Source organism: Ranitomeya imitator, chromosome 10, assembly GCF_032444005.1.
Source record: "Ranitomeya imitator isolate aRanImi1 chromosome 10, aRanImi1.pri, whole genome shotgun sequence".
In the NCBI taxonomy this organism is placed as follows: Eukaryota; Metazoa; Chordata; class Amphibia; order Anura; family Dendrobatidae; genus Ranitomeya; species Ranitomeya imitator.
Window position 1 is genome coordinate 57,742,610 of NC_091291.1, and position 26,276 is coordinate 57,768,885.

Below are 26,276 nucleotides of genomic sequence, written 5' to 3' on the forward strand. Positions count from 1 at the left end.
AGCCAAAGGCTCTGCCCGGAACCAGCTGACGGTACTGGAACCAGGATGGGGAGCAGAAGGTACAAGAGCAAAAGACACTGCCGAGAACCAGCTGACGGTGCTGGAACCAGGTGGTGGACCCCAAGGCCCACAGGAGAGGAGAGAACAGCTAGGCCGCGAGGCAGCCGCAGTTACCGAACCCCAACAGTCCTACAGGGGGAGCTGGGCCTACTGGCACTACAGAACCAGCCTTGACTACCAGTTCACGCAGCCCACATAGGAAGCTCCTAAACTGGAGGCACCCTGGAGTTGGCTAACCCGACCGCACCACGACGAGGCAAGCATAGGTGTCTCAGTGAGCTTGACACAACCCGGAAACAGCTGACGGTGCTGAAACCAGGCTTGGCACGAGGGAGTACCTGTGACAAAAACACTGCCGAGAACCAGCTGGCGGTGCTGGAACCCGGATGCGTTGCCCCAGTGTGCAAGAGCCAATGGCACGACCGAGGACCAGCTGACGGTGCTGGAACCCGGTTACTAAGCTGTAGGTGCCCGCGCTTAAAAGCACTACCAAGGACCGCCTGGCGTTGGCGGAACTCGGATACCCAGGAGGAGGCACCTAAGCCAAAGGCTCGGCCCGGAACCAGCTGACGGTGCTGGAACCAGGTGGTGGACCCGAAGGTCCACAGGAGAGGAGAGAACAGCTAGGCCGCGAGGCAGCCGCAGTTACCGAACCCCAACAGTCCTACAGGGGGAGCTGGGCCTACTGGCACTACAGAACCAGCCTTGACTACCAGTTCACGCAGCCCACATAGGAAGCTCCTAAACTGGAGGCACCCTGGAGTTGGCTAACCCGACCGCACCACGACGAGGCAAGCATAGGTGTCTCAGTGAGCTTGACACAACCCGGCAACAGCTGACGGTGCTGAAACCAGGCTTGGCACGAGGGAGTACCTGTGACAAAAACACTGCCGAGAACCAGCTGGCGGTGCTGGAACCCGGATGCGTTGCCCCAGTGTGCAAGAGCCAATGGCACGACCGAGGACCAGCTGACGGTGCTGGAACCCGGTTACTAAGCTGTAGGTGCCCGCGCTTAAAAGCACTACCAAGGACCGCCTGGCGTTGGCGGAACTCGGATACCCAGGAGGAGGCACCTAAGCCAAAGGCTCGGCCCGGAACCAGCTGACGGTGCTGGAACCAGGTGGTGGACCCCAAGGCCCACAGGAGAGGAGAGAACAGCTAGGCCGCGAGGCAGCCGCAGTTACCGAACCCCAACAGTCCTACAGGGGGAGCTGGGCCTACTGGCACTACAGAACCAGCCTTGACTACCAGTTCACGCAGCCCACATAGGAAGCTCCTAAACTGGAGGCACCCTGGAGTTGGCTAACCCGACCGCACCACGACGAGGCAAGCATAGGTGTCTCAGTGAGCTTGACACAACCCGGAAACAGCTGACGGTGCTGAAACCAGGCTTGGCACGAGGGAGTACCTGTGACAAAAACACTGCCGAGAACCAGCTGGCGGTGCTGGAACCCGGATGCGTTGCCCCAGTGTGCAAGAGCCAATGGCACGACCGAGGACCAGCTGACGGTGCTGGAACCCGGTTACTAAGCTGTAGGTGCCCGCGCTTAAAAGCACTACCAAGGACCGCCTGGCGTTGGCGGAACTCGGATACCCAGGAGGAGGCACCTAAGCCAAAGGCTCGGCCCGGAACCAGCTGACGGTGCTGGAACCAGGTGGTGGACCCGAAGGTCCACAGGAGAGGAGAGAACAGCTAGGCCGCGAGGCAGCCGCAGTTACCGAACCCCAACAGTCCTACAGGGGGAGCTGGGCCTACTGGCACTACAGAACCAGCCTTGACTACCAGTTCACGCAGCCCACATAGGAAGCTCCTAAACTGGAGGCACCCTGGAGTTGGCTAACCCGACCGCACCACGACGAGGCAAGCATAGGTGTCTCAGTGAGCTTGACACAACCCGGAAACAGCTGACGGTGCTGAAACCAGGCTTGGCACGAGGGAGTACCTGTGACAAAAACACTGCCGAGAACCAGCTGGCGGTGCTGGAACCCGGATGCGTTGCCCCAGTGTGCAAGAGCCAATGGCACGACCGAGGACCAGCTGACGGTGCTGGAACCCGGTTACTAAGCTGTAGGTGCCCGCGCTTAAAAGCACTACCAAGGACCGCCTGGCGTTGGCGGAACTCGGATACCCAGGAGGAGGCACCTAAGCCAAAGGCTCGGCCCGGAACCAGCTGACGGTGCTGGAACCAGGTGGTGGACCCCAAGGCCCACAGGAGAGGAGAGAACAGCTAGGCCGCGAGGCAGCCGCAGTTACCGAACCCCAACAGTCCTACAGGGGGAGCTGGGCCTACTGGCACTACAGAACCAGCCTTGACTACCAGTTCACGCAGCCCACATAGGAAGCTCCTAAACTGGAGGCACCCTGGAGTTGGCTAACCCGACCGCACCACGACGAGGCAAGCATAGGTGTCTCAGTGAGCTTGACACAACCCGGAAACAGCTGACGGTGCTGAAACCAGGCTTGGCACGAGGGAGTACCTGTGACAAGAACACTGCCGAGAACCAGCTGGCGGTGCTGGAACCCGGATGCGTTGCCCCAGTGTGCAAGAGCCAATGGCACGACCGAGGACCAGCTGACGGTGCTGGAACCCGGTTACTAAGCTGTAGGTGCCCGCGCTTAAAAGCACTACCAAGGACCGCCTGGCGTTGGCGGAACTCGGATACCCAGGAGGAGGCACCTAAGCCAAAGGCTCGGCCCGGAACCAGCTGACGGTGCTGGAACCAGGTGGTGGACCCGAAGGTCCACAGGAGAGGAGAGAACAGCTAGGCCGCGAGGCAGCCGCAGTTACCGAACCCCAACAGTCCTACAGGGGGAGCTGGGCCTACTGGCACTACAGAACCAGCCTTGACTACCAGTTCACGCAGCCCACATAGGAAGCTCCTAAACTGGAGGCACCCTGGAGTTGGCTAACCCGACCGCACCACGACGAGGCAAGCATAGGTGTCTCAGTGAGCTTGACACAACCCGGAAACAGCTGACGGTGCTGAAACCAGGCTTGGCACGAGGGAGTACCTGTGACAAAAACACTGCCGAGAACCAGCTGGCGGTGCTGGAACCCGGATGCGTTGCCCCAGTGTGCAAGAGCCAATGGCACGACCGAGGACCAGCTGACGGTGCTGGAACCCGGTTACTAAGCTGTAGGTGCCCGCGCTTAAAAGCACTACCAAGGACCGCCTGGCGTTGGCGGAACTCGGATACCCAGGAGGAGGCACCTAAGCCAAAGGCTCGGCCCGGAACCAGCTGACGGTGCTGGAACCAGGTGGTGGACCCCAAGGCCCACAGGAGAGGAGAGAACAGCTAGGCCGCGAGGCAGCCGCAGTTACCGAACCCCAACAGTCCTACAGGGGGAGCTGGGCCTACTGGCACTACAGAACCAGCCTTGACTACCAGTTCACGCAGCCCACATAGGAAGCTCCTAAACTGGAGGCACCCTGGAGTTGGCTAACTCGACCGCACCACGACGGGGCAAGCATAGGCGTCTCAGTGAAGTTGACACAACCCGGAAACAGCTGACGGTGCTGAAACCAGGCTTGGCACGAGGGAGTACCTGTGACAAGAACACTGCCGAGAACCAGCTGGCGGTGCTGGAACACGGATGCGTTGCCTTGCCTATTAAAGATTGTCTTCCTAGAGCCCCAACTAGCGGTGTTGGAGCAAAGGGTAAGCAGGGGGAGATGAGTGTAGGCCGAAGCCTGCACTGGAGGCAGCTTTGTGTCTGCGTTGCGTTTGCAGGACACTTTGCCGGCTACACACTGGGGGAACAGCTGGCGTTGCTGAACCCCACTAACACAATGGCGTGTGTTTTTCTCTGTGCAGCTAGCACTTGCGGGCAAAAACTAGCGATGTTAGAGCCCGTGTTGAAGCAGGAGGAGGAGGAGAGGAGCAGAGTGTAGGCCGAAGCTTAGTTGAACCAATTTCAAAGGAAACCTTTAACCCCCCCCTCAGGTGTTACAAAGTACAAGAGACACACCTTGTGCAGTATTAATGCTGCACAAGTGAAAGGTTGCTCTATTAATTTGTCTACTTGCACACGCTGAATGAAAGACATACACAATTTACCCCATTCTACAGTCAAACTGTAGTGGATGCGTGACTTGGTTTTTTGATGAGACGCAGCACAGGTGTCCAAAATAACGCCTTGGTGCTTGGAGCAGCTTCCTGAGCGTTGTTATTTGCTGTACAGGAGTCTGCGCTCTTGTGTTATCCCTTGGCAATGCCCTGTTAGCGCTGCCCATCTTATGACATCATTTCATGTTGGCCGGTGCGGTTAACGATGGCCATAAATCCCAGACCCACAGTGTCTTTTCATAAAGCCACACTGCGGTGCTGGGATTCGTGGCCTTGAGCAGTAAATATTTTGGCCGCTCACACACGTCCTTACACCTGCTTCAGACTGGGCGGCCTCTGCTGATCCCTTCTCGCATGCCGCGGCCATGAGGCTGCACAGTCTGAAGAAGGCTGAAGGAGATGAGTTAAGACAGGCGAAGATATGCACTGCTCGTGCCCATCAATCACACCCTCGCAGTCAAAATAATTAAGACAACGAGGAGCATTTTATTCAGGCAGGGCGGACGAACAGGCGCAAGTAGCCAACCAATGATGTCAGAAGACGGGAAGCGCTACCAAGGGGGGTGCTGCGTATCATTAGAAAGGAAAGTCACACCTCAGGGACAGTGGAATGGTCTCAAAGAGACACATTTTGTACGTGTTGAGTTCCACGTGGGCAAGGAGAAAACATCAGCCACCTTGTACAAATGCAGCAGTACTGCTGTACAAGGTGGCTGTTATACATAGAAACACCTGGGGGTGGGGGCCAGGCTCCCTTCAATTTCAGTTCATGTGCCTGCGTGGCGTTTGCAGGTCACGTTGCAAGCTGCACAGCAGGGGAACAGCTGGCGGTGCTGAACCCCACTAACACATTGGCTGGTGTTTTTCTCTGTGCAGCTAGCATTTCCGGGCAAAAACTAGCGGTGTTTGAGCCCAGGGTCAGCAGGAGGAGGAGGAGAGGAGCAAAGTGTAGGCCGAAGCCTGCACTGGTGGCAGCTTTTGGTCGGTTGTGCCAGCGTGGCTTGTGCTGGACACGATGCCGGCTACACAGCGGGGGAACAGCTGGCGTTGCTGAACCCCACTAACACATTGGCTGGTGTTTTTCTCTGTGCAGCTAGCATTTCCGGGCAAAAACTAGCGGTGTTTGAGCCCAGGGTCAGCAGGAGGAGGAGGAGAGGAGCAAAGTGTAGGCCGAAGCCTGCACTGGTGGCAGCTTTTGGTCGGTTGTGCCAGCGTGGCTTGTGCTGGACACGATGCCGGCTACACAGCGGGGGAACAGCTGGCGTTGCTGAACCCCACTAACACATTGGCTGGTGTTTTTCTCTGTGCAGCTAGCATTTCCGGGCAAAAACTAGCGTTGTTAGAGCCCAGGGTCAGCAGGAGGAGGAGAGGAGCAGAGTGTAGGCCGAAGCCTAGTTGAACCAATTTCAAAGGTTACCTTTAACCCCCCCTCAGGTGTTACAAAGAACAAGAGCCACTCCTTCTGCAGCATTAATGCTGCACAAGTAAAAGGTTGCTCTATTAATTTGTCTACTTGCACAAGCTGAATGCAACACGTAGACTATTTAGCCCATTATACTGTTTAACAGTAGTGGAGGCGTGACTTGTCTTTTTAAAGAAAAGCAGCACAGGTGTCGAAAACAACACCTTTTTGCATGGGCGCAGCTTCCTGAGCGTTGTTAGTTGCTGTACAGGAGTCTGCGCTCTTGTGATCCTTTGGCCATGCGCTGTGAGCGCTTCCTGTCTTATGACCTCATTTCATGTTGGCCGTTGCGGTTAGCGATGGACATGAATCCCAGACCCACAGTGTGTTTTTAAAAAATCACACTGCGGTGCTGGGATTCGTGCCCTGGTGCAGTAAATATGTTTGCCGCTCACACATGTCCTTACACCTGCTTCAGACTGGACGGCCTCATCTGATCCCTTATCGCCTGCCGAGGCCATGAGGACACCCAGTCTGAAGAAGGCGGAAGGAGATGAGTGAACACAGGCAAACATATGCACTGCACATGCCCATCAATCACACCCTCGCTGTCCAAAAAAATAAGACACCGAGGGGCGTTGTTTCGAGCAGGGGAGATGCACAGGCGCAGCCAGCTAACCAATGATGTCAAAAGACGGGCAGCGCTAACAAGGGTGGTGCTGCGTGTCATTACAAAGGAAAGTCACACCTCAGGGACATTGTAATGGTCTCTAATGAGAAACATTTTCTACGTGTTGAGTTCCACGTGGGCAAGGAGAAAAAGTCAGCCACCTTGTACAAATGCAGCAGTACTGCTGTACAAGGTGGCTGTTATACATAGAAACACCTGTGGGTGGGGGGCAGGCTCCCTTCAATTTCAGTTCATGTGCCTGCGTGGCGTTTGCAGGTCACGTTGCAAGCTACACAGCAGGGGAACAGCTGGCGTTGCTGAACCCCACTGACACATTGACTGGTGTTTTTCTCTGTGCAGATTGCATGTCCGGGCAAAAACTAGCGGTGTTAGAGCCCAGGGTCAGCAGGAGGAGGAGGAGAGGAGCAAAGTGTAGGCCGAAGCCTGCACTGGTGGCAGCTTTTGGTCGGTTGTGCCAGCGTGGCTTGTGCTGGACACGATGCCGGCTACACAGCGGGGGAACAGCTGGCGGTGCTGAACCCCACTAACACATTGGCTGGTGTTTTTCTCTGTGCAGCTAGCATTTCCGGGCAAAAACTAGCGGTGTTTGAGCCCAGGGTCAGCAGGAGGAGTAGAGGAGCAGAGTGTAGGCCGAAGCCTAGTTGAACCAATTTCAAAGGTTACCTTTAACCCCCCCCCTCAGGTGTTGCAAGGTACAAGAGCCACACCTTGAACAGCATTAATGATGCACAAGTCAAAGGTTGCTCTATTTAATTTTGCTCCTTGCACACGCTGAATTAAACACGTACACTATTTAGCCCATTATACTGTCAAACAGTAGTGGAGGCGTGACTACTAGTCTTTTTAAGGTGACGCAGCACAGGTGTACAAATTTACACCTAGGTGCTGTGCGCAGATTCCTTACCGTTGTTATTTGCAGTACAGGAAACTGCGCTCTTGTGTTATCCCTTGGCAATACCCTGTTAGTGCAGGCCGTCTCATGACCTCATTTCATGTTGGCCGCTGCGGTTAACGATGGCCATAAATCCCAGACCCACAGTGGCTTTTCATAAAGTCACACTGCGGTGCTGGGATTCGTGGCCTTGTGCAGTAAATATGTTCGCCGCTCACACATGTCCTTACACCTGCTTCAGACTGGGCGGCCTCAGCTGATCCCTTATCGCATGCCGCGGCCATGAGGCCGCACAGTCAGAAGAAGGCGGAAGGAGGGGAGTGAAGACAGGGGAACATATGCACTGCTCGTGCCCATCAATCACACCCTCGCAGTCAAAATATATGAGACAACGGGGGGCGTTGTGTCGGGCAGGGGGACGCACAGGCACAGCCAGCCAACCAATGATGTCAGGAGACGGGCAGCGCTAACAATGGGGGTGCTGCGTGTCATTAAAAAGGAAAGTCACACCTCAGGGACATTGTAATGGTCTGTAATGAGACACATTTTGTACTTGTTGAGTTCCACGTGTGCAAGGAGAAAAAGTCAGCCACCTTGTACAAATGCAGCAGTACTGCTGTACAAGGTGGCTGTTATACATAGAAACACCTGGGGGGGTGGGGGGCAGGCTCCCTTCAATTTCAGTTCATGTGCCTGCGTGGCGTTTGCAGGACACGTTGCCAGCTACACAGCAGGGGAACAGCTGGCGGTGCTGAACCCCACTAACACATTGGCTGGTGTTTATCTCTGTGCAGCTAGCATGTCCGGGCAGAAACTGGCGTTGTTTGAGCCCAGGGTCAGCAGGAGGAGGAGAGGAGCAAAGTGTAGGCCGAAGCCTGCACTGGTGGCAGCTTTTGGTCAGTTGTGCCAGCGTGGCTTGTGCTGGACACGTTGCCGACTACACAGCAGGGGAACAGCTGGCGTTGCTGAACCCCACTAACACATTGGCTGGTGTTTTTCTCTGTGCAGCTAGCCGTTCCGGGCAAAAACTAGCGGTGTTTGAGCCCAGGGTCAGCAGGAGGAGTAGAGGAGCAGAGTGTAGGCCGAAGCCTAGTTGAACCAATTTCAAAGGTTACCTTTAACCCCCCCCCTCAGGTGTTGCAAGGTACAAGAGCCACACCTTGAATAGCATTAATGATGCACAAGTCAAAGGTTGCTCTATTTAATTTTGCTCCTTGCACACGCTGAATTAAACACGTACACTATTTAGCCCATTATACTGTCAAACAGTAGTGGAGGCGTGACTACTAGTCTTTTTAAGGAGACGCAGCACAGGTGTACAAATTTACACCTAGGTGCTGTGCGCAGATTCCTTACCGTTGTTATTTGCAGTACAGGAAACTGCGCTCTTGTGTTATCCCTTGGCAATACCCTGTTAGTGCAGGCCGTCTCATGACCTCATTTCATGTTGGCCGGTGCGGTTAACGATGGCCATAAATCCCAGACCCACAGTGGCTTTTCCTAAAGTCACACTGCGGTGCTGGGATTCGTGGCCTTGTGCAGTAAATATGTTCGCCGCTCACACATGTCCTTACACCTGCTTCAGACTGGGCGGCCTCAGCTGATCCCTTATCGCATGCCGCGGCCATGAGGCCGCACAGTCAGAAGAAGGCGGAAGGAGGGGAGTGAAAACAGGGGAACATATGCACTGCTCGTGCCCATCAATCACACCCTCGCAGTCAAAATATATGAGACAACGGGGGGCGTTGTGTCGGGCAGGGGGGACGCACAGGCACAGCCAGCCAACCAATGATGTCAGGAGACGGGCAGCGCTAACAATGGGGGTGCTGCGTGTCATTAAAAAGGAAAGTCACACCTCAGGGACATTGTAATGGTCTGTAATGAGACACATTTTGTACGTGTTGAGTTCCACGTGGGCAAGGAGAAAAAGTCAGCCACCTTGTACAAATGCAGCAGTACTGCTGTACAAGGTGGCTGATATACATAGAAACACCTGTGGGTGGGGGGCAGGCTCCCTTCAATTTCAGTTCATGTGCCTGCGTGGCGTTTGCAGGTCACGTTGCAAGCTACACAGCAGGGGAACAGCTGGCGTTGCTGAACCCCACTGACACATTGACTGGTGTTTTTCTCTGTGCAGATTGCATGTCCGGGCAAAAACTAGCGGTGTTAGAGCCCAGGGTCAGCAGGAGGAGGAGGAGAGGAGCAAAGTGTAGGCCGAAGCCTGCACTGGTGGCAGCTTTTGGTCGGTTGTGCCAGCGTGGCTTGTGCTGGACACGATGCCGGCTACACAGCGGGGGAACAGCAGGCGGTGCTGAACCCCACTAACACATTGGCTGGTGTTTTTCTCTGTGCAGCTAGCATGTCCGGGCAGAAACTGGCGTTGTTAGAGCCCAGGGTCAGCAGGAGGAGGAGAGGAGCAAAGTGTAGGCCGAAGCCTGCACTGGTGGCAGCTTTTGTTCTGTTGTGCCAGCGTGGCTTGTGCTGGACACGTTGCCGACTACACAGCAGGGGAACAGCTGGCGGTGCTGAACCCCACTAACACATTGGCTGGTGTTTTTCTCTGTGCAGCTAGCATTTCCTGGCAAAAACTAGCGGTGTTTGAGCCCAGGGTCAGCAGGAGGAGTAGAGGAGCAGAGTGTAGGCCGAAGCCTAGTTGAACCAATTTCAAAGGTTACCTTTAACCCCCCCCTCAGGTGTTGCAAGGTACAAGAGCCACACCTTGTGCAGCATTAATGCTGCACAAGTGAAAGGTTGCTCTATTTGTTTTGCTCCTTGCACACGCTGACTAAAACACGTACACTATTTAGCCCATTATACTGTCAAACAGTTGTGGAGGCGTGACTTGTCTTTTTAACGAGACGCAGCACAGGTGTCAAAATTTGCACCTAGGTACTGGGCGCAGATTCCTGAGCGTTGTTATTTGCTGTACAGGAGTCTGCGCTATTGTGATCCCTTGGCCATGCGCTGTGAGCGCTTCCTGTCTTCTGACCTCATTTCATGTCGGCCGTTGCGGTTAGCGATGGACATGAATCCCAGACCCACAGTGTGTTTTCAAAAAATCACACTGCGTGGCTGGGATTCGTGGCCTTGTGCAGTAAATAGGTTTGCCGCTTACACATGTCCTTACACCTGCTCCAGACTGGGCGGCCTCAGCTGATCCCTTATCGCCTACCACGGCCAGGAGGCCGCACAGTCTGAAGAAGGCGGAAGGAGATGAGTGAACACAGGCAAACATATGCACTGCACATGCCCATCAATCACACCCTCGCTGTCCAAAAAAATAAGACACCGAGGGCCGTTGTTTCGAGCAGGGGAGATGCACAGGCGCAGCCAGCTAACCAATGATGTCAAAAGACGGGCAGCGCTAACAAGGGTGGTGCTGCGTGTCATTACAAAGGAAAGTCACACCTCAGGGACATTGTAATGGTCTGTAATGAGACACATTTTGTACGTGTTGAGTTCCACGTGGGCAAGGAGAAAAAGTCAGCCACCTTGTACAAATGCAGCAGTACTGCTGTACAAGGTGGCTGATATACATAGAAACACCTGTGGGTGGGGGGCAGGCTCCCTTCAATTTCAGTTCATGTGCCTGCGTGGCGTTTGCAGGTCACGTTGCAAGCTACACAGCAGGGGAACAGCTGGCGTTGCTGAACCCCACTGACACATTGACTGGTGTTTTTCTCTGTGCAGATTGCATGTCCGGGCAAAAACTAGCGGTGTTAGAGCCCAGGGTCAGCAGGAGGAGGAGGAGAGGAGCAAAGTGTAGGCCGAAGCCTGCACTGGTGGCAGCTTTTGGTCGGTTGTGCCAGCGTGGCTTGTGCTGGACACGATGCCGGCTACACAGCGGGGGAACAGCAGGCGGTGCTGAACCCCACTAACACATTGGCTGGTGTTTTTCTCTGTGCAGCTAGCATGTCCGGGCAGAAACTGGCGTTGTTTGAGCCCAGGGTCAGCAGGAGGAGGAGAGGAGCAAAGTGTAGGCCGAAGCCTGCACTGGTGGCAGCTTTTGTTCTGTTGTGCCAGCGTGGCTTGTGCTGGACACGTTGCCGACTACACAGCAGGGGAACAGCTGGCGGTGCTGAACCCCACTAACACATTGGCTGGTGTTTTTCTCTGTGCAGCTAGCATTTCCGGGCAAAAACTAGCGGTGTTTGAGCCCAGGGTCAGCAGGAGGAGTAGAGGAGCAGAGTGTAGGCCGAAGCCTAGTTGAACCAATTTCAAAGGTTACCTTTAACCCCCCCCTCAGGTGTTGCAAGGTACAAGAGCCACACCTTGTGCAGCATTAATGCTGCACAAGTAAAAGGTTGCTCTATTTGTTTTGCTCCTTGCACACGCTGACTAAAACACGTACACTATTTAGCCCATTATACTGTCAAACAGTTGTGGAGGCGTGACTTGTCTTTTTAACGAGACGCAGCACAGGTGTCAAAATTTGCACCTAGGTACTGGGCGCAGATTCCTGAGCGTTGTTATTTGCTGTACAGGAGTCTGCGCTATTGTGATCCCTTGGCCATGCGCTGTGAGCGCTTCCTGTCTTCTGACCTCATTTCATGTCGGCCGTTGCGGTTAGCGATGGACATGAATCCCAGACCCACAGTGTGTTTTCAAAAAATCACACTGCGTGGCTGGGATTCGTGGCCTTGTGCAGTAAATAGGTTTGCCGCTTACACATGTCCTTACACCTGCTCCAGACTGGGCGGCCTCAGCTGATCCCTTATCGCCTACCACGGCCAGGAGGCCGCACAGTCTGAAGAAGGCGGAAGGAGATGAGTTAAGACAGGCGAACATATGCACTGCTCGTGCCCATAAACCACACCCTCGCTGACAAAATAAATATGACAACGAGGGGCGTTGTTTCTAGCAGGGCGGATGCACAGGCGCAGCCAGCTAACCATGATGACAAAAGACGGGAAACGCTACCAAGGGGGGTGCTGCGTATCATTACAAAGGAAAGTCACACCTCAGGGACAGTGGAATGGTCTCAATGAGACACATTTTGTACGTGTTGAGTTCCACGTGGGCAAGGAGAAAAAGTCAGCCACCTTGTACAAATGCAGCAGTACTGCTGTACTAGGTGGCTGTTATACATAGAAACACCTGGGGGGGTGGGGCCAGGTTCCCTTTTAATTTCAGTTCCTGTGCCTGCATGGCGTTTGCAGGTCACGTTGCCGGCTACACAGCAGGGGAACAGCTGGCGTTGCTGAACCCCACTAACACATTGGCTGGTGTTTTTCTCTGTGCAGCTAGCACTTCCGGGCAAAAACTAGCGGTGTTTGAGCCCAGGGTCAGCAGGAGGAGGAGAGGAGCAGAGTGTAGGCCGAAGCCTGCACTGGTGGCAGCTTTTGTTCTGTTGTGCCAGCGTGGCTTGTGCTGGACACGTTGCCGACTACACAGCAGGGGAACAGCTGGCGGTGCTGAACCCCACTGACACATCACCTAGTGTTTTTTTCTGTGTAGACAACACTTCCAGGTGGCAACTGACAGTGTTGAAACCCAGGGAATCAAAGAGGAGCAGAGTGTAGGCCGAAGCCTGCAGTGGAGCAAGTTGAAAGGGAACCTTTAACCCCCCCCCCCAGGCATTTGTTGCTGAAAGAGCCATCTTGTACAGCAGTAATACTGCACATGGAAAATGGTGGCTCCGAAAATTATGCTCCTTGCAAACGCTGAAGTACACACTCATATAATGTGTCCCCTCACACCGTCAAACCATCCCGGAAGTGGGACTTTCCTTTGTAATGTGACACAGCACAGCCGTCATTCCAACCCCCTTGGTGCCGGGCACCACCTCCTCAACGTTGTTTGGTTCTGTCACGGAGCCCGCACTGTAATGTTATCCCTTGGCCATGCACAGTTAGCGGTGCCCGTCTTCTGACATCATGTAGGTGTCAGGCTGGCAGTGCCTGTGCGTCCAAGCTGCCCGAGATCCAACCTTGCAGTGTCATCTAATGTAGTCCCACTGCGGGCCAGGGATCCATGGGCATGCGCAGTGCATATCATCGCCTCTCACTCACCTCCTTCCTGCTTCTTCAGACTGTGCGGCGTCACGGCCGTGGCATGCTATTAGGGATCAGCTGACGCCGCCTAGTCTGAAGAAGCGTGAAGAAGGGGAGTGAGAGGCTAGTATATGCACTGCGCATGGCCATGGATACCAGGCCCACTGTGGGATCACATTAGACGACACTGCGAGGTGTGATTTCGGGCAGCGTGGACGCACAGGCGCAGCCAGGACGACAACAAATGATGTCAGAGGACGGGCAGCGCAAACTGTGCATGGCCAAGGGATAACATAACAGCGCAGGGTCCATGACGGAATCAAACAACGCTAAGGAGGCAGCGCACGGTGCCAAGGGGGTAGCAATGACGGCTGTGCTGTGTCACATTACAAAGGAAAGTCCCACCTCCGGGACGGTTGGACGGTGTGAGGGGACACATTACATGAGTGTGTAGTTCAGCGTTTGCAAGGAGCATAATATCAAGAGCGACCTTTCCCTTGTGCAGTATTAGTGCTGCACATGGTGGCTCTTTCAGTAACAAACGCCTAGGGGGGGGGGGGGGACAGGTCCCCTTACATTTTAGTTGTGCCAGCGTGGCGGTCGCATGACACGTTGCCGGATACACAGCTGGGGATCAGCTGACGTTACTGAACCCCAATAACAGAGGAGCGACTGTTGACTGTGCACACAGCACTTCCAGGCACCAACTGGCGGTGTTAGAGCCCAGGGACAGCAGGAGGAGCAGATTGGAGGTATTGCCGCACACACAGCTGGGGATCAGCTGACGTTACTGAACCCCAATAACAGAGGAGCGACTGTTGACTGTGCACACAGCACTTCCAGGCACCAACTGGCGGTGTTAGAGCCCAGGGACAGCAGGAGGAGCAGAGGAACAGAGTGTAGGCCGAAGCCTGATTGGAGCAAGTTGAAAGGAAACCTTTAACCCCCCCCCCAAGACGTTTGTAGCTGAAAGAGCCATGTTGTGCAGCACTAAGGATGCAAAAGGAAAAGGTTGCTCTTTTAATTATGCTCCTTGCAAACACCGAAGTAAACACTAAAAATGTGTCCCTTTATACCGTTAAACCGTTCCGGAGGTGCGAATTTCCTTCGTAATGGGACACAGCACAGCTGTCATTCCTATCCCCTTGATGCCGTGCGCTGCCTCCTCAGCGTTGTTTTAAGCTGCCACGGAGCCTGCGCTGTTCTGTTAGCCCTTGGCCATGCCCAATTAGCGCTGCCTGTCTTCTGACATAATTTGGTGTCAGGCTGTCAGTGCCTGTGCGTCCACGCTGCTCCAGATCCCACCTCGCAGTCTCATCTAACGTAATCCCACTGCGGGCCTTGGAACCATGGGCATGCACAGTGCATAACCTCGACTCTCACTCCCCTCCTTCCCTCTTCTTCAGACTGTGCGGTGTCACGGCCGTGGCATGCTAGGGATCAGCTGACGGCGCACAGTCTAAAGAAGGCGGAGGGAAATGAGCGAGAGCCCGAGGGGAAGATATGCACTGCGCATGCCCATGGATCCCAGGCCCGCAGTGTGACTCAATCAGAAGACACTGCGAGGCGGGATCTCGGGCACCGCGGCCGCACAGGCGCAGCCAGCCTGACACCAAATTATGTCAGAAGACAGGCAGCGCAAATAGGGCATGCCCAAGGGATAACAGAACAGCGCAGGCTCCGTGACAGCTTAAAACAACGCTGAGGAGGCAGCGCATGGCACCAAGGGGGTAGGAATGACGGCTGTGCTGCGTCACATTACGAAGGAAAGTCCCAGCTCCGGGACGGTATAACGGTATCAGTGAACACATTTTATAAGTGTTAAGTTCTGCGTGTGCAAAGAGCTAAAAAAAAAGAGCTACCTTTTCCTTGTGCAGCATTACTGCTGCACAAGATGGCTCTTTCAGTAACAAACGACGGGGGGGGGGGGGGGACAGGTTCCCTTACATTTAGGTTGTTGTGCCAGCGTGGCGGTCGCAGGACACATTGCCGGCTACACAGCTGGGGATCAGCTGACGTTACTGAAACCCAATAACACTGGGTCGTATGTTTTTACTGTGCAGCCTGCACTTCTGAGCCGCAACTGGCGGTGTTGGAGCCCAGGAATAGCAGTTCAGGTGGTAGAAAGATGAACACAGCAGGAGACCTGGATGACACCCAATTACTTAATCAGGCAGAGGAGTGGCAAATTCCTGCGAGATCCAGGCCTGGTTCATTTTCAGGAAAGTAAGCCGGTCAACGTTATCGGAGGATAGTCGCATGCGACGGTCTGTTAGTACACCACCTGCGGCACTAAAGACACGTTCCGATAAGACACTAGCCGCAGGGCAAGCCAGCACCTCCAATGCATACTGGCTTAGCTCTGGCCATGTATCCAGCTTAGAGACCCAAAACTTGAACGGGGAAGAGCCGTCTGGGAGTACAGTAAGAGGGCAAGCCATGTAGTCTGTCACCATCTGACGGAACCGTTGCCTCCTGCTGACTGGAGCCGCCGGTGATGGTGTAGACATTTGGGGCGGGCACACAAAAGTGTGCCAGAGTTGTGCCATACTGGGCTTGCCTTGGGCAGAGGCACTGCTTCTGCTCCCTCTTTGGGCAGAGCCTCCCCCACTGCCTCGACGCACTGAGCTGCTTTGTAAAGCACTAGCAGCACTCCTCTCAGTTGGACAGGAGAAGATGATGGAATTCACCAGTGTGTCGTGGTACTCCCGCAATTTACGCTCCCGGGTCAACGCAGGGATGAGGTTTTGGACGTTGTCCCGGTAGCGAGGATCGAGGAGGGTGAACACCCAATAATCAGGCATGTTGAGAATGTGGTCGATGCGGCGGTCGTTTCTCAGGCACTGCAGCATGAAATCCACCATGTGCTGCAGAGTGCCAACCGGCCCAGAAACGCTGTCCCCTGCTTGAGACATGATCTCTGCCCGCTCGTCATCACCCCACCCTCGCTGTACACACTGACCACTGGACAATTGTGTCGCTCCCTCCTCTGGACGGAGCTCTTCCTCCTCCATTGACTCCTCCTCATCCTCCTCACAAATTGGCCCCTGCGTACCCCTTTGTGAGGAACCACGTGGCGCTGACTCTCCAGAAGCTGATGGAAAAGGTGACTCCTCATCCTCCACCTCTTCCACCACATCATCCCTTAACCCTTGCAAAGTTTGCTGAAGCAGGCAGATAAGGGGGACAGTCATGCTGACTAGTGCATCATCTGCACTTGCCATCCGCGTGGAATAATCAAAAGGACGCAAAACCTGGCAGACGTCCTTCATAGTGGCCCACTCTGTGGTTGTGAAGTCTGATCGGCGCTGACTGCGACTTCTTTGCGCCTGATGCAGCTGGTACTCCATAACTGCTTGCTGCTGCTCACACAACCGCTCCAACATATGTAACGTGGAATTCCACCGGGTAGGTAGGTCACATATGATGCGGTGTTCCGGAAGGCGGAATCGGCGCTGCAGAGCAGCAATGCGGGATCTGGCCAAGCTGGAACGCCGCAAGTGAGCACACTCTAGGCGGACCTTGTGCAGCAGGGCATCAAGATCCGGATAGTCCCTCAGAAAACTCTGCACAACCAAATTGAGCACATGTGCCAGACATGGGATGTGAGTGAGGTTGCCAAGGGCCAAAGCTGCCACCAGATTTCGGCCATTGTCACACACTACCATGCCTGGCTGGAGATTCGCTGGCAGTAACCACACATCGCTCTCCTGCTTTATGGCATTCCAGAGCTCCTGCGCTGTGTGGCTTCGATGCCCCAATGAAACTAGTTTCAAGACGGCCTGCTGACGTTTGGCCACGGCTGTGCTCATGTCGGTCATAGGTAAACGTTCACGGGTCCATGTGGGGGTGGACTGTGACGGATCCTGCAGAGAGGAATCAGAGGAACTGGTGTAAGAGGAGGAGTCGATGCGTACAGACTGGATTCCTGCAATCCTTGGAGTGGGCAGGACACGTCCTGCGCCACTCGCACGATCTGTACCTGGCTCAACAACATTAACCCAATGGGCAGTGAGGGAAACATATCGCCCCTGTCCATGCTGACTGGTCCACGCATCGGTGGTGAGGTGGACCTTGCTACTGACGGCGTTCAGTAGCGCATGTTTTATGTTTGCCTCAACATGCCTGTGCAGGGCAGGGACAGCCTGCCTGCTGAAGTAAAAGCGGCTGGGCACCTTGTACTGTGGGACTGCCAATGCCATCAAGTCACGGAAGCTGTCAGTCTCCACCAGCCTGAACGAGAGCATTTCCAGGGACAACAGTTTGGCAATGCCTGCATTCAGAGCCTGTGCTCGGGGGTGGTTGGCCGAGAATGCCCGCCTTTTCTCCCATGCTTGTACTACCGATGGCTGTAGAGTAGACTGGGAGTGTGAGGATGACTGGGAAGGTGGTGCTGTGGGTGGAATTACACAAGGTCTCTGGGAGGAAGCCAAACCAGCTGTGCGTGAGCTGGAGGAAGAGGCAACACGAGCTGAAGAGGTGGTAGCTGCCGCTGTTGGTTGGCCTACATCTTCAGTGTGTTTCTGTAACTCCACCGCGTGCCTGGTCCGCACATGTTTCCACATATTTGTGGTATTGAGGTTGCTGACATTTTTCCCTCTTTTTACTTTATGATGACACAGCTTGCATTTGACAAAACAAATGTCATCTGCAACTGTGTCAAAAAAGGACCAGGCACTGCAAGTCTTGGGAGCGCCCTTTTTGGCTTTGGAAAGAGACAGGCTCCTAACGGGTGCCAAAGTGGAGGCTACAGGCTCCGCAGTCTTCCCCCTCCCTCTCCCTCTTTGGCCCGTAAGAGGAAGCTCTTCCTCTGAGCTGCTCCCACCACCTTCCTGTTCCTCACGCCACGATGGGTCAAGGACCTCATCATCTCCACTACCCTCTGCCACCAACTGCTCCTCCTGGGTAGTCTCAGCAGCACAGTACGCACGAGAAAGCGGCACCTGAGTTTCATCATCAGATGCGTACTGCGCTGTGGTCACCGGAGGCACTGGCCCACCTGCCTCTTCAGAGTCAGAGAGAAAAAGGTGTTGGGCATCACTGCACACTGCCTCTTCTTCCATTTCTCCAATGCTGCTTGGCTGGCCCCCTGTTTCCAAGCCAAGAGATTCAGAGAACAGAAGTAGAGACGGCTCCTGTCCTGGGCTCTCTGACTGCCTGGCCAATTTGGCAGGTGGTGAAGAGACAGATGGCTGCTCTCCAGTGCTCTGTGCCTGAGAGGATGTGGCACTAACTGAAGTCGATGCCGAGGCGTTAGCTGCCATCCACCCGACAACGGCTTCAATTTGGTCTTCACGCAGCAGCGGTGCACGGCGCTCTCCGACAAAGCTGCGCATGAAGGACTGTTCCCTGCTGAAACTGAGTGACGACGAGTCACCGGCGCCCGCAGCAGGCACAGAATCACCACGTCCTCTCCCTGCTCCTCTCCCTGCTCCGCGCCCACGCCCACGTGCCTTACTCCCTGCCCTCTTCATCTTGGTTGACAGATAAAGATAAGCAGAAAAGTACTAAGGCCTTAGTGTGCTTATTCCTGTAATGCTCCTCCTAACAGGTGTAAGAAACACTAATGTTGTAAATTGTGGACTAAACTTTATTATTTTTCAAATGTGGCCTACACAAGTGTAAGTTGTGTTTGGTGAACTTAACCTTTTTTTTGGTGCAGATCGGGCTACAGAGCTAGTTTAAATCACACGGAGACCGTGCAGACAGCCGTAAACGGCGCTGCAAGGCCAAGAAACCCTCCTCTAGGTTATCCTATATAGTGTTTTTCCACTATTTAGCTGGATACAAGTGGAAAGACACTAATAGGAATTTTTTTTTTCAAATTTTAAACTGGCTGCACTATTTGAAAAAAAGGAAATTGTTTTTCAAGGTATGAGGCAGTAACGCACCCTGAGCTGAATCCAACCGGCTATGGCTGCACACAGACTACAGGGCGAGCTGGGCTCACACGGAGACCGTGCAGACAGCCGTAAACGGCGCTGCAAGGCCAAAAAACCCTCCTCTAGGTTATCCTATATAGTGTTTTTCCACTATTTAGCTGGATACGAGTGGAAAGACACTAATAGGAATTTTTTTTTTCAAATTTTAAACAGGCTGCACTATTTGAAAAAAAGGAAAATTTTTCTCAAGGTATGAGCCAGTAACGAACCCTGAGCTGAATCCAACCGGCTATGGCTGCACACAGACTACAGGGCGAGCTGGGCTCACACGGAGACCGTGCAGACAGCCGTAAACGGCGCTGCAAGGCCAAAAAACCCTCCTCTAGGTTATCCTATATAGTGTTTTTCCACTATTTAGCTGGATACGAGTGGAAAGACACTAATAGGAATTTTTTTTTTCAAATTTTAAACAGGCTGCACTATTTGAAAAAAAGGAAAATTTTTCTCAAGGTATGAGCCAGTAACGAACCCTGAGCTGAATCCAACCGGCTATGGCTGCACACAGACTACAGGGCGAGCTGGGCTCACACGGAGACCGTGCAGACAGCCGTAAACGGCGCTGCAAGGCCAAAAAACCCTCCTCTAGGTTATCCTATATAGTGTTTTTCCACTATTTAGCTGGATACGAGTGGAAAGACACTAATAGGAATTTTTTTTTTCAAATTTTAAACAGGCTGCACTATTTGAAAAAAAGGAAAATTTTTCTCAAGGTATGAGCCAGTAACGAACCCTGAGCTGAATCCAACCGGCTATGGCTGCACACAGACTACAGGGCGAGCTGGGCTCACACGGAGACCGTGCAGACAGCCGTAAACGGCGCTGCAAGGCCCAAAAACCCCCCTCTAGGTTATCCTATGTAGTGTTTTTCCACAATAGAGCTGGAGACTGGTGGAAAAACACTAATAGGAAATTTGAGAAAAAATGTGCAGCAGGCTGCACTAAGAGCAAAAAAGAACAACTGTGTGAGGCAGTGTGAACCCCCCCTGAGCTGAATACAACCGGGTATATGGCTGCACACAGACTACAGAGTGAGCTGCACACACACACACACACAGAGACCTTGCAGAACGCTGTTAAAACAGCGCTGCAAGGCAAGAGCAAGGTGAACAGTGAAGAACACACAGCGTTTTGCTAAATTAGCCTTTGGAAAGGAAAATAAAGCAATTAGCTAGCTCAACTGGCCCTCAGTTAGAACACAGCGTCCTGTCCCTAACTGAAATCACAGCAGAGTGAGCGCAAAATGGCGGCAGCGCTTTTTTATAGTGCAGAGTGACATCATTTCAGCAGCCAATCCAAGCCTTGCCAGTACTTACATGCCCACCATGCTAAACAGGATGTGCCCACACTTTCATTCATTCCTCATTGGCTGCTGCGTTCAATTTGAATTCTGGGAACTTCCGATTCCGGTATCCGATACGCGGGAAGTATCGGAATTCAGTATCGGAATTCCGATACCGCAAATATCGGCCGATACCCGATACTTGCGGTATCGGAATGCTCAACACTAATGGTAATGTTTTAGACTGTGATCCTATTTCCCTTCAAAACATTGACTAGGTCCTCCCATGTACTTATGACCTAACTAATAATCCTTACCCCACGAAGTGAGATCTTGCATGGAGCCAACCGAGGAAGATTGACAGTCATCTTGTGTTTCTTTCATTTTCTAATAATTGTACCAACAGTTGTTGCCTTCTCATAAAGCTGGTTGCCAATTGTCCAGTGGCCCATCCAAGCTTTGTGCATGTGTACAATTTTGTCCCTGGTCCTCAGACAGCTCTTTGGTCTTGGTCTTGGTCTTGGTGATGAAGTTGGAGTGTGATTGATTGTGTGGACAGGTGTTGTTTATACAGGTAACGAGTTCAAATAGGTAGAATTAATACAGCTAATGAGTGCACTGTGCACAGTAAGAGGGCTTCTTAAAGATAAACTAACAGGTCTGGGAGACTCAGATTTCTTTCTGGTTGGTAAGTGATCAAATACTTATTTATTGCAATAAAATGCAATTTAATTGTTTAAAAATAATACAATGAGATTTTCTGGCTTTTATTTTTAAATTCTGTCTCTCACAGTTGAACTGTACCTGCGATAAAAATTAGAGACCTCTCCATTCTTTGCAGGTGGCAAAACTTGCAAAACCAGCAGTTTATTAAATACCGTGTTTTATCGGATTATAAGACACACTTTTTTCACACAAATTTTTTGGGAAAATGAAGGTGCATCTTATAATTCGAATTGAAACTGCAGTGTCGCTTACTCTGGATGCTGTGGAGCGGGGTCCTAGGGTCACTGTTGTCGGAAGCTAATGTCAGCGGTGAAGGCAGGAATCGGGCGATGACTGCGGATTTCAGGCTGGTATGGTGAGGTGTTCTGCGGTGAGGGGGTTCCACCGACATTTTGTGAAAGCTCGGAGCCCCACACTTTACAAACTCTTCTATGCGGTGGACTCCGGGAAGACTGCCGCCGGAGGCGACACATGAGCAAATTGAGATCTCGGCACCAAGATTAACCCCTTCATGACCAGGGGATTTTTCGTTTTTCCGTGTTCGTTTTTCGCTCCCCTCCTTCCCAGAGCCATAACTTTTTTATTTTTCCGTCAATTTGGCCATGTGAGGGCTTATTTTTTGCGGGACGAGTTGTACTTTTGAACGACATCATTGGTTTTAGCATGTTGTGTACTAGAAAACGGGAAAAAAATTCCAAGTGCGGTGAAATTGCAAAAAAAGTGCAATCCCACACTTGTTTTTTGTTTGGCTTTTTTGCTAGGTTCACTAAATGCTAAAAATGACCTGCCATTATGATTCTCCAGGTCAGTACGAGTTGCTAGACACCTAACATGACTAGGTTATTTTTTATCTAAGTGGTGAAAAAAAATTCCAAACTTTGCTAAAAAAAAAATAAATAAAATTGCGACATTTTCCGATACTCGTAGCGTCTCCATTTTTCGTGATCTGGGGTCGGTTGAGGGCTTATTTTTTGCGTGCCGAGATGACGTTTTTAATGATAGCATTTCGGTGCAGATACGTTCTTTTGATCGCCCGTTATTGCATTTTAATGCAATGTCGCGACGACCAAAAAAACGTAATTCTGGCGTTTTGAATTTTTTTCCCGCTAGGCTGTTTAGCGATCAGGTTAATACTTTTTTTTAATTGATAGATCGGGCGATTCTGAGCGCGGCGATACCAAATATGCGTAGATTTGATATTTTTTTAATTGATTTATTTTGATTGGGGCGAAAGGGGGGTGATTTAAACTTTTATGTTTTTTTTATTTTTTTCACATTTTTTTAAACTTTTTTTTTTACTTTTGCCATGCTTCAATAGCCTCCATGGGAGGCTAGAAGCAGGCACAAACGCGATCGGCTCTGCTACATAGCAGCGATCTGCTGATCGCTGCTATGTAGCAGAAATGGAGGTGTGCTGTGAGCGCCGACCACAGGGTGGCGCTCACAGCCACCGGTCATCAGTAACCATAGAGGTCTCAAGGACCTCTATGGTTACAATATACAAGCATCGCCGACCCCCGATCATGTGACGGGGGTCGGCGATGACGTCATTTCGGCCGCCCGGCCGGAAGCGGTAGTTAAATGCCGCTGTCTGCGTTTGACAGCGGCATTTAACTAGTTAATAGGTGCGGGCAGATTGCGATTCTGCCCGCGCCTATTACGGGCACATGTCAGCTGTTCAAAACAGCTGACATGTCCCGGCTTTGGTGCGGGCTCACCGCGGAGCCCTGCATCAAAGCAGGGGAGCCGGCATCGGACGGTATAGTACGTCCGATGCCGGTAAGGGGTTAAATCTCCCAAGATCTCAATTGCACATTTCCTCCTTTGGAGGCCATTTTAACGGAGTACATTGCATTAGAAAGTATGAAAAATGCGGGGCTCCGGGTTGTCACCACTGAACACCTCGTTGAACAAGCCTGGGGCCTTCAGCAATGGCTCAACTTATGCTGCTGCCGAACACCCCATCCTACAAACCTGGAGTCAGCAGCATTTCCTGCCTCTGCCAGAAGCAACTCTTTCACCTGAGATCCGTTTCCAGCACCGCTGCCTCCCAGGTAAGTTACCGCAAAAGCGGGATTATCGCCTGCACCATTTTATTAAAACATTTTTTTCCTATTTTCCTCTCCAAAATTTGTTGTGGGTCTTATTAACTGATGCATCTTTTATAATCCACAAAATATGGTATTTTTTTCCCCACTGTATATATATTTATTTGTTTACCTTAATATTCATGTAGGTTAAGTATATGAATATGAGTTTATTTAATTTATTTATTATTAAAACTTGCTTATTAACATTTTCATTTTGCTCTAGGATTTGAGGAGCAATGTTATTAAAATAATTAAATTCCTTGGAAAAGAACTAGATGATGCAGCCATAGACTCAGTAGTAGAACATTCTTCTTTTCAAGCAATGAAAAACAACCCAATGTCCAACTATTCTGCAGTGCCTAATGCGATTTTCAGCAAAGAACATGGATCATTTCACAGAAAAGGTAAGGCATATGATAAGAATATATTTGCAAATAAAGAACATAATAGCATCTTATAATGTATTCAAGAGTAACTTTCACCTAAACGAGGAAATAAGCTTCGAGATGAACGTTACTCGCTCCAAAGTGGCATCTGAGGGTTCACTCTAATTTTTCCTAACCACAGAGCTAGAGAAAAGTGCAATCCCTATCAAAATGATTCCTTACAATACAAAAACAACTGAGTAATTAGTGCTGACAGCCAGGGCCGTATTTAGAGTTTTTGCTGCCCTAGGCACTTTTCGTGCTGCCTCCCCCATTGGTGAGTATGACTAATGCAGACACTGTCAGCAGTGACTTAGGCTACTTTCACATCAGCGATTTTTACCATTCGCGGCAGATCGGGCAGTTTTTCTGCATCTGCCATGTAACACATCACTTACGGCAACACTGCGTTCAGCCTCATTCATTCCCTGGGGGACTTGCAGACATGTGCCGCACTTGCGGTTTTGCCGCGATCCGGTAAATGCGGTACTTGCAGCAACGGAAAAAAAACGCTGCTAGCAGTGTTTTTTTGTCTCATCTTAAAGGGAACCTGTAAAATACTGTTAAATAGGGCCTGAGCTGTGCGTTACAATAGTGTATTTTGTGTACCCCGAACTCAGCTATACCGATGCGCGCGATGCTGCCGCCAGATTCCGTTCACAGTGATGCGTTGTGAAATTACCCAGATGACTTAGCGGTCTGCCGCCAGCTTCCGTTCCCAGTGATGCATTGCAAAATTACCCATATGACTTAGCGGTCTAGACCGCTAAGTCATCTGGGTACTTTCGCAATGCATCACTGGGAACGGAAGCTGGTGGCAGCATCGCGCATCGGTGGACGGAGGAAGGTGAGAATAGCACAATTTTTTATTTTTGGTAATTATTTTTAACATTTTATCTTTTTACTATTGATGCTGCATAGGCAGCATCAATAGTAAAAAGTTGGTCCGGGACACTGGAACTGACAGCTCCGCACACACATAGAGCTCCACACACACACACACACAGCACCCCACAGACACACACACATACATACAGCTGCGCATACACACACAGCTCCACAAGCATACATACAGTTCCGCTGCCCACGCACACACACACATACAGCTCCGCAGCCCGTGCACACAGACACATACAGCTCCGCAGCCCGTGCACACAGACACATACAGCTCCGCAGCCAGCCCGTGCACACACATACAGCTCCGCTGCCCGTGCACGCACACATACAGCACCGCACAGACACACACATTCATACAGCTCTGCTGCCCGCACACTCACACATACAGCTCTGCTGCCCGCACACTCACACATACAGCTCTGCTGCCCGCACACTCACACATACAGCTCTGCTGCCCGCACACTCACACATACAGCTCTGCTGCCCGCACACTCACACATACAGCTCTGCTGCCCGCACACTCACACATACAGCTCTGCTGCCCGCACACTCACACATACAGCTCTGCTGCCCGCACACTCACACATACAGCTCTGCTGCCCGCACACTCACACATACAGCTCTGCTGCCCGCACACTCACACATACAGCTCTGCTGCCCGCACACTCACACATACAGCTCTGCTGCCCGCACACTCACACATACAGCTCTGCTGCCCGCACACTCACACATACAGCTCTGCTGCCCGCACACTCACACATACAGCTCTGCTGCCCGCACACTCACACATACAGCTCTGCTGCCCGCACACTCACACATACAGCTCTGCTGCCCGCACACTCACACATACAGCTCTGCTGCCCGCACACTCACACATACAGCTCTGCTGCCCGCACACTCACACATACAGCTCTGCTGCCCGCACACTCACACATACAGCTCTGCTGCTCGCACACTCACACATACAGCTCTGCTGCCCGCACACTCACACATACAGCTCTGCTGCCCGCACACTCACACATACAGCTCTGCTGCCCGCACACTCACACATACAGCTCTGCTGCCCGCACACTCACACATACAGCTCTGCTGCCCGCACACACACACACAACTCTGCTGCCCGCACACACATACAGCTCTGCTGCCCGCACACACATACAGCTCTGTTGCCCGCACACACATACAGCTCTGCTGCCCGCACGCACACACATACAGCACCGCACAGACACACACATACATACAGGCACACACACCAGCACTGGCAATGTTTGCTCCTAGGACCCAGATAGAGTGAGTGGGGGTGTATTATACCCCACCCCCACCACTCACTCTCTGGATCCGTCTGCCGGGAGCAAAGATCAAACATTCAAGAGCTGCTATGTTTGCACGGCTCCTCCAGTCTCAGGCACTAGTACAGTCAGAAATGAGGCTGTCTCAATGTAAGGGAAGGGGTGAGGACCGTGAGGTGAGTCACAGACAGAGCTGTGCATTGCAGCAGGCAGCGCGCGGGCAGGAGCTAGGAGGGAGATCATTACAGAGACAGTACACTACTTACCTCCAGGCCAGCAATGTGATTCCAGGACAGGACCCAGGGTCGGGACACAAGGCGCCGCTGCTCCACCTCAGCAGTCACATTCTGCTGGGCACCAGTGAGGCTGTGAGCAGGGGGTCACTGTGTCTCAGCAGGGCAAGTAGGGAGAGTCGGCACCAGCACAACGTGTTCTGGCTGCCGCTCTGCCGCCCCCTGTCTACTCTTCGGGAAGGGATGCACAGGACTAGTATTTAAAAAAAAAAAGGAAAAAAAAAAAAA

General features: G+C 52.4%; 1 protein-coding gene across 2 annotated transcripts in view; it reads left to right on the forward strand.

The window, feature by feature from the left end:
* LOC138651725 (3-beta-hydroxysteroid sulfotransferase-like) overlaps nucleotides 1-26,276 on the forward strand; it is a 126,852-nt gene that overhangs the window by 96,274 nt on the left and 4,302 nt on the right. For both annotated transcript variants that reach the window (XM_069742148.1, XM_069742147.1), the window contains one exon: nucleotides 23,368-23,548. In XM_069742148.1, coding sequence (XP_069598249.1) covers nucleotides 23,368-23,548 — 181 coding nt within the window. The remainder of the gene's footprint in view (nucleotides 1-23,367; nucleotides 23,549-26,276) is intronic.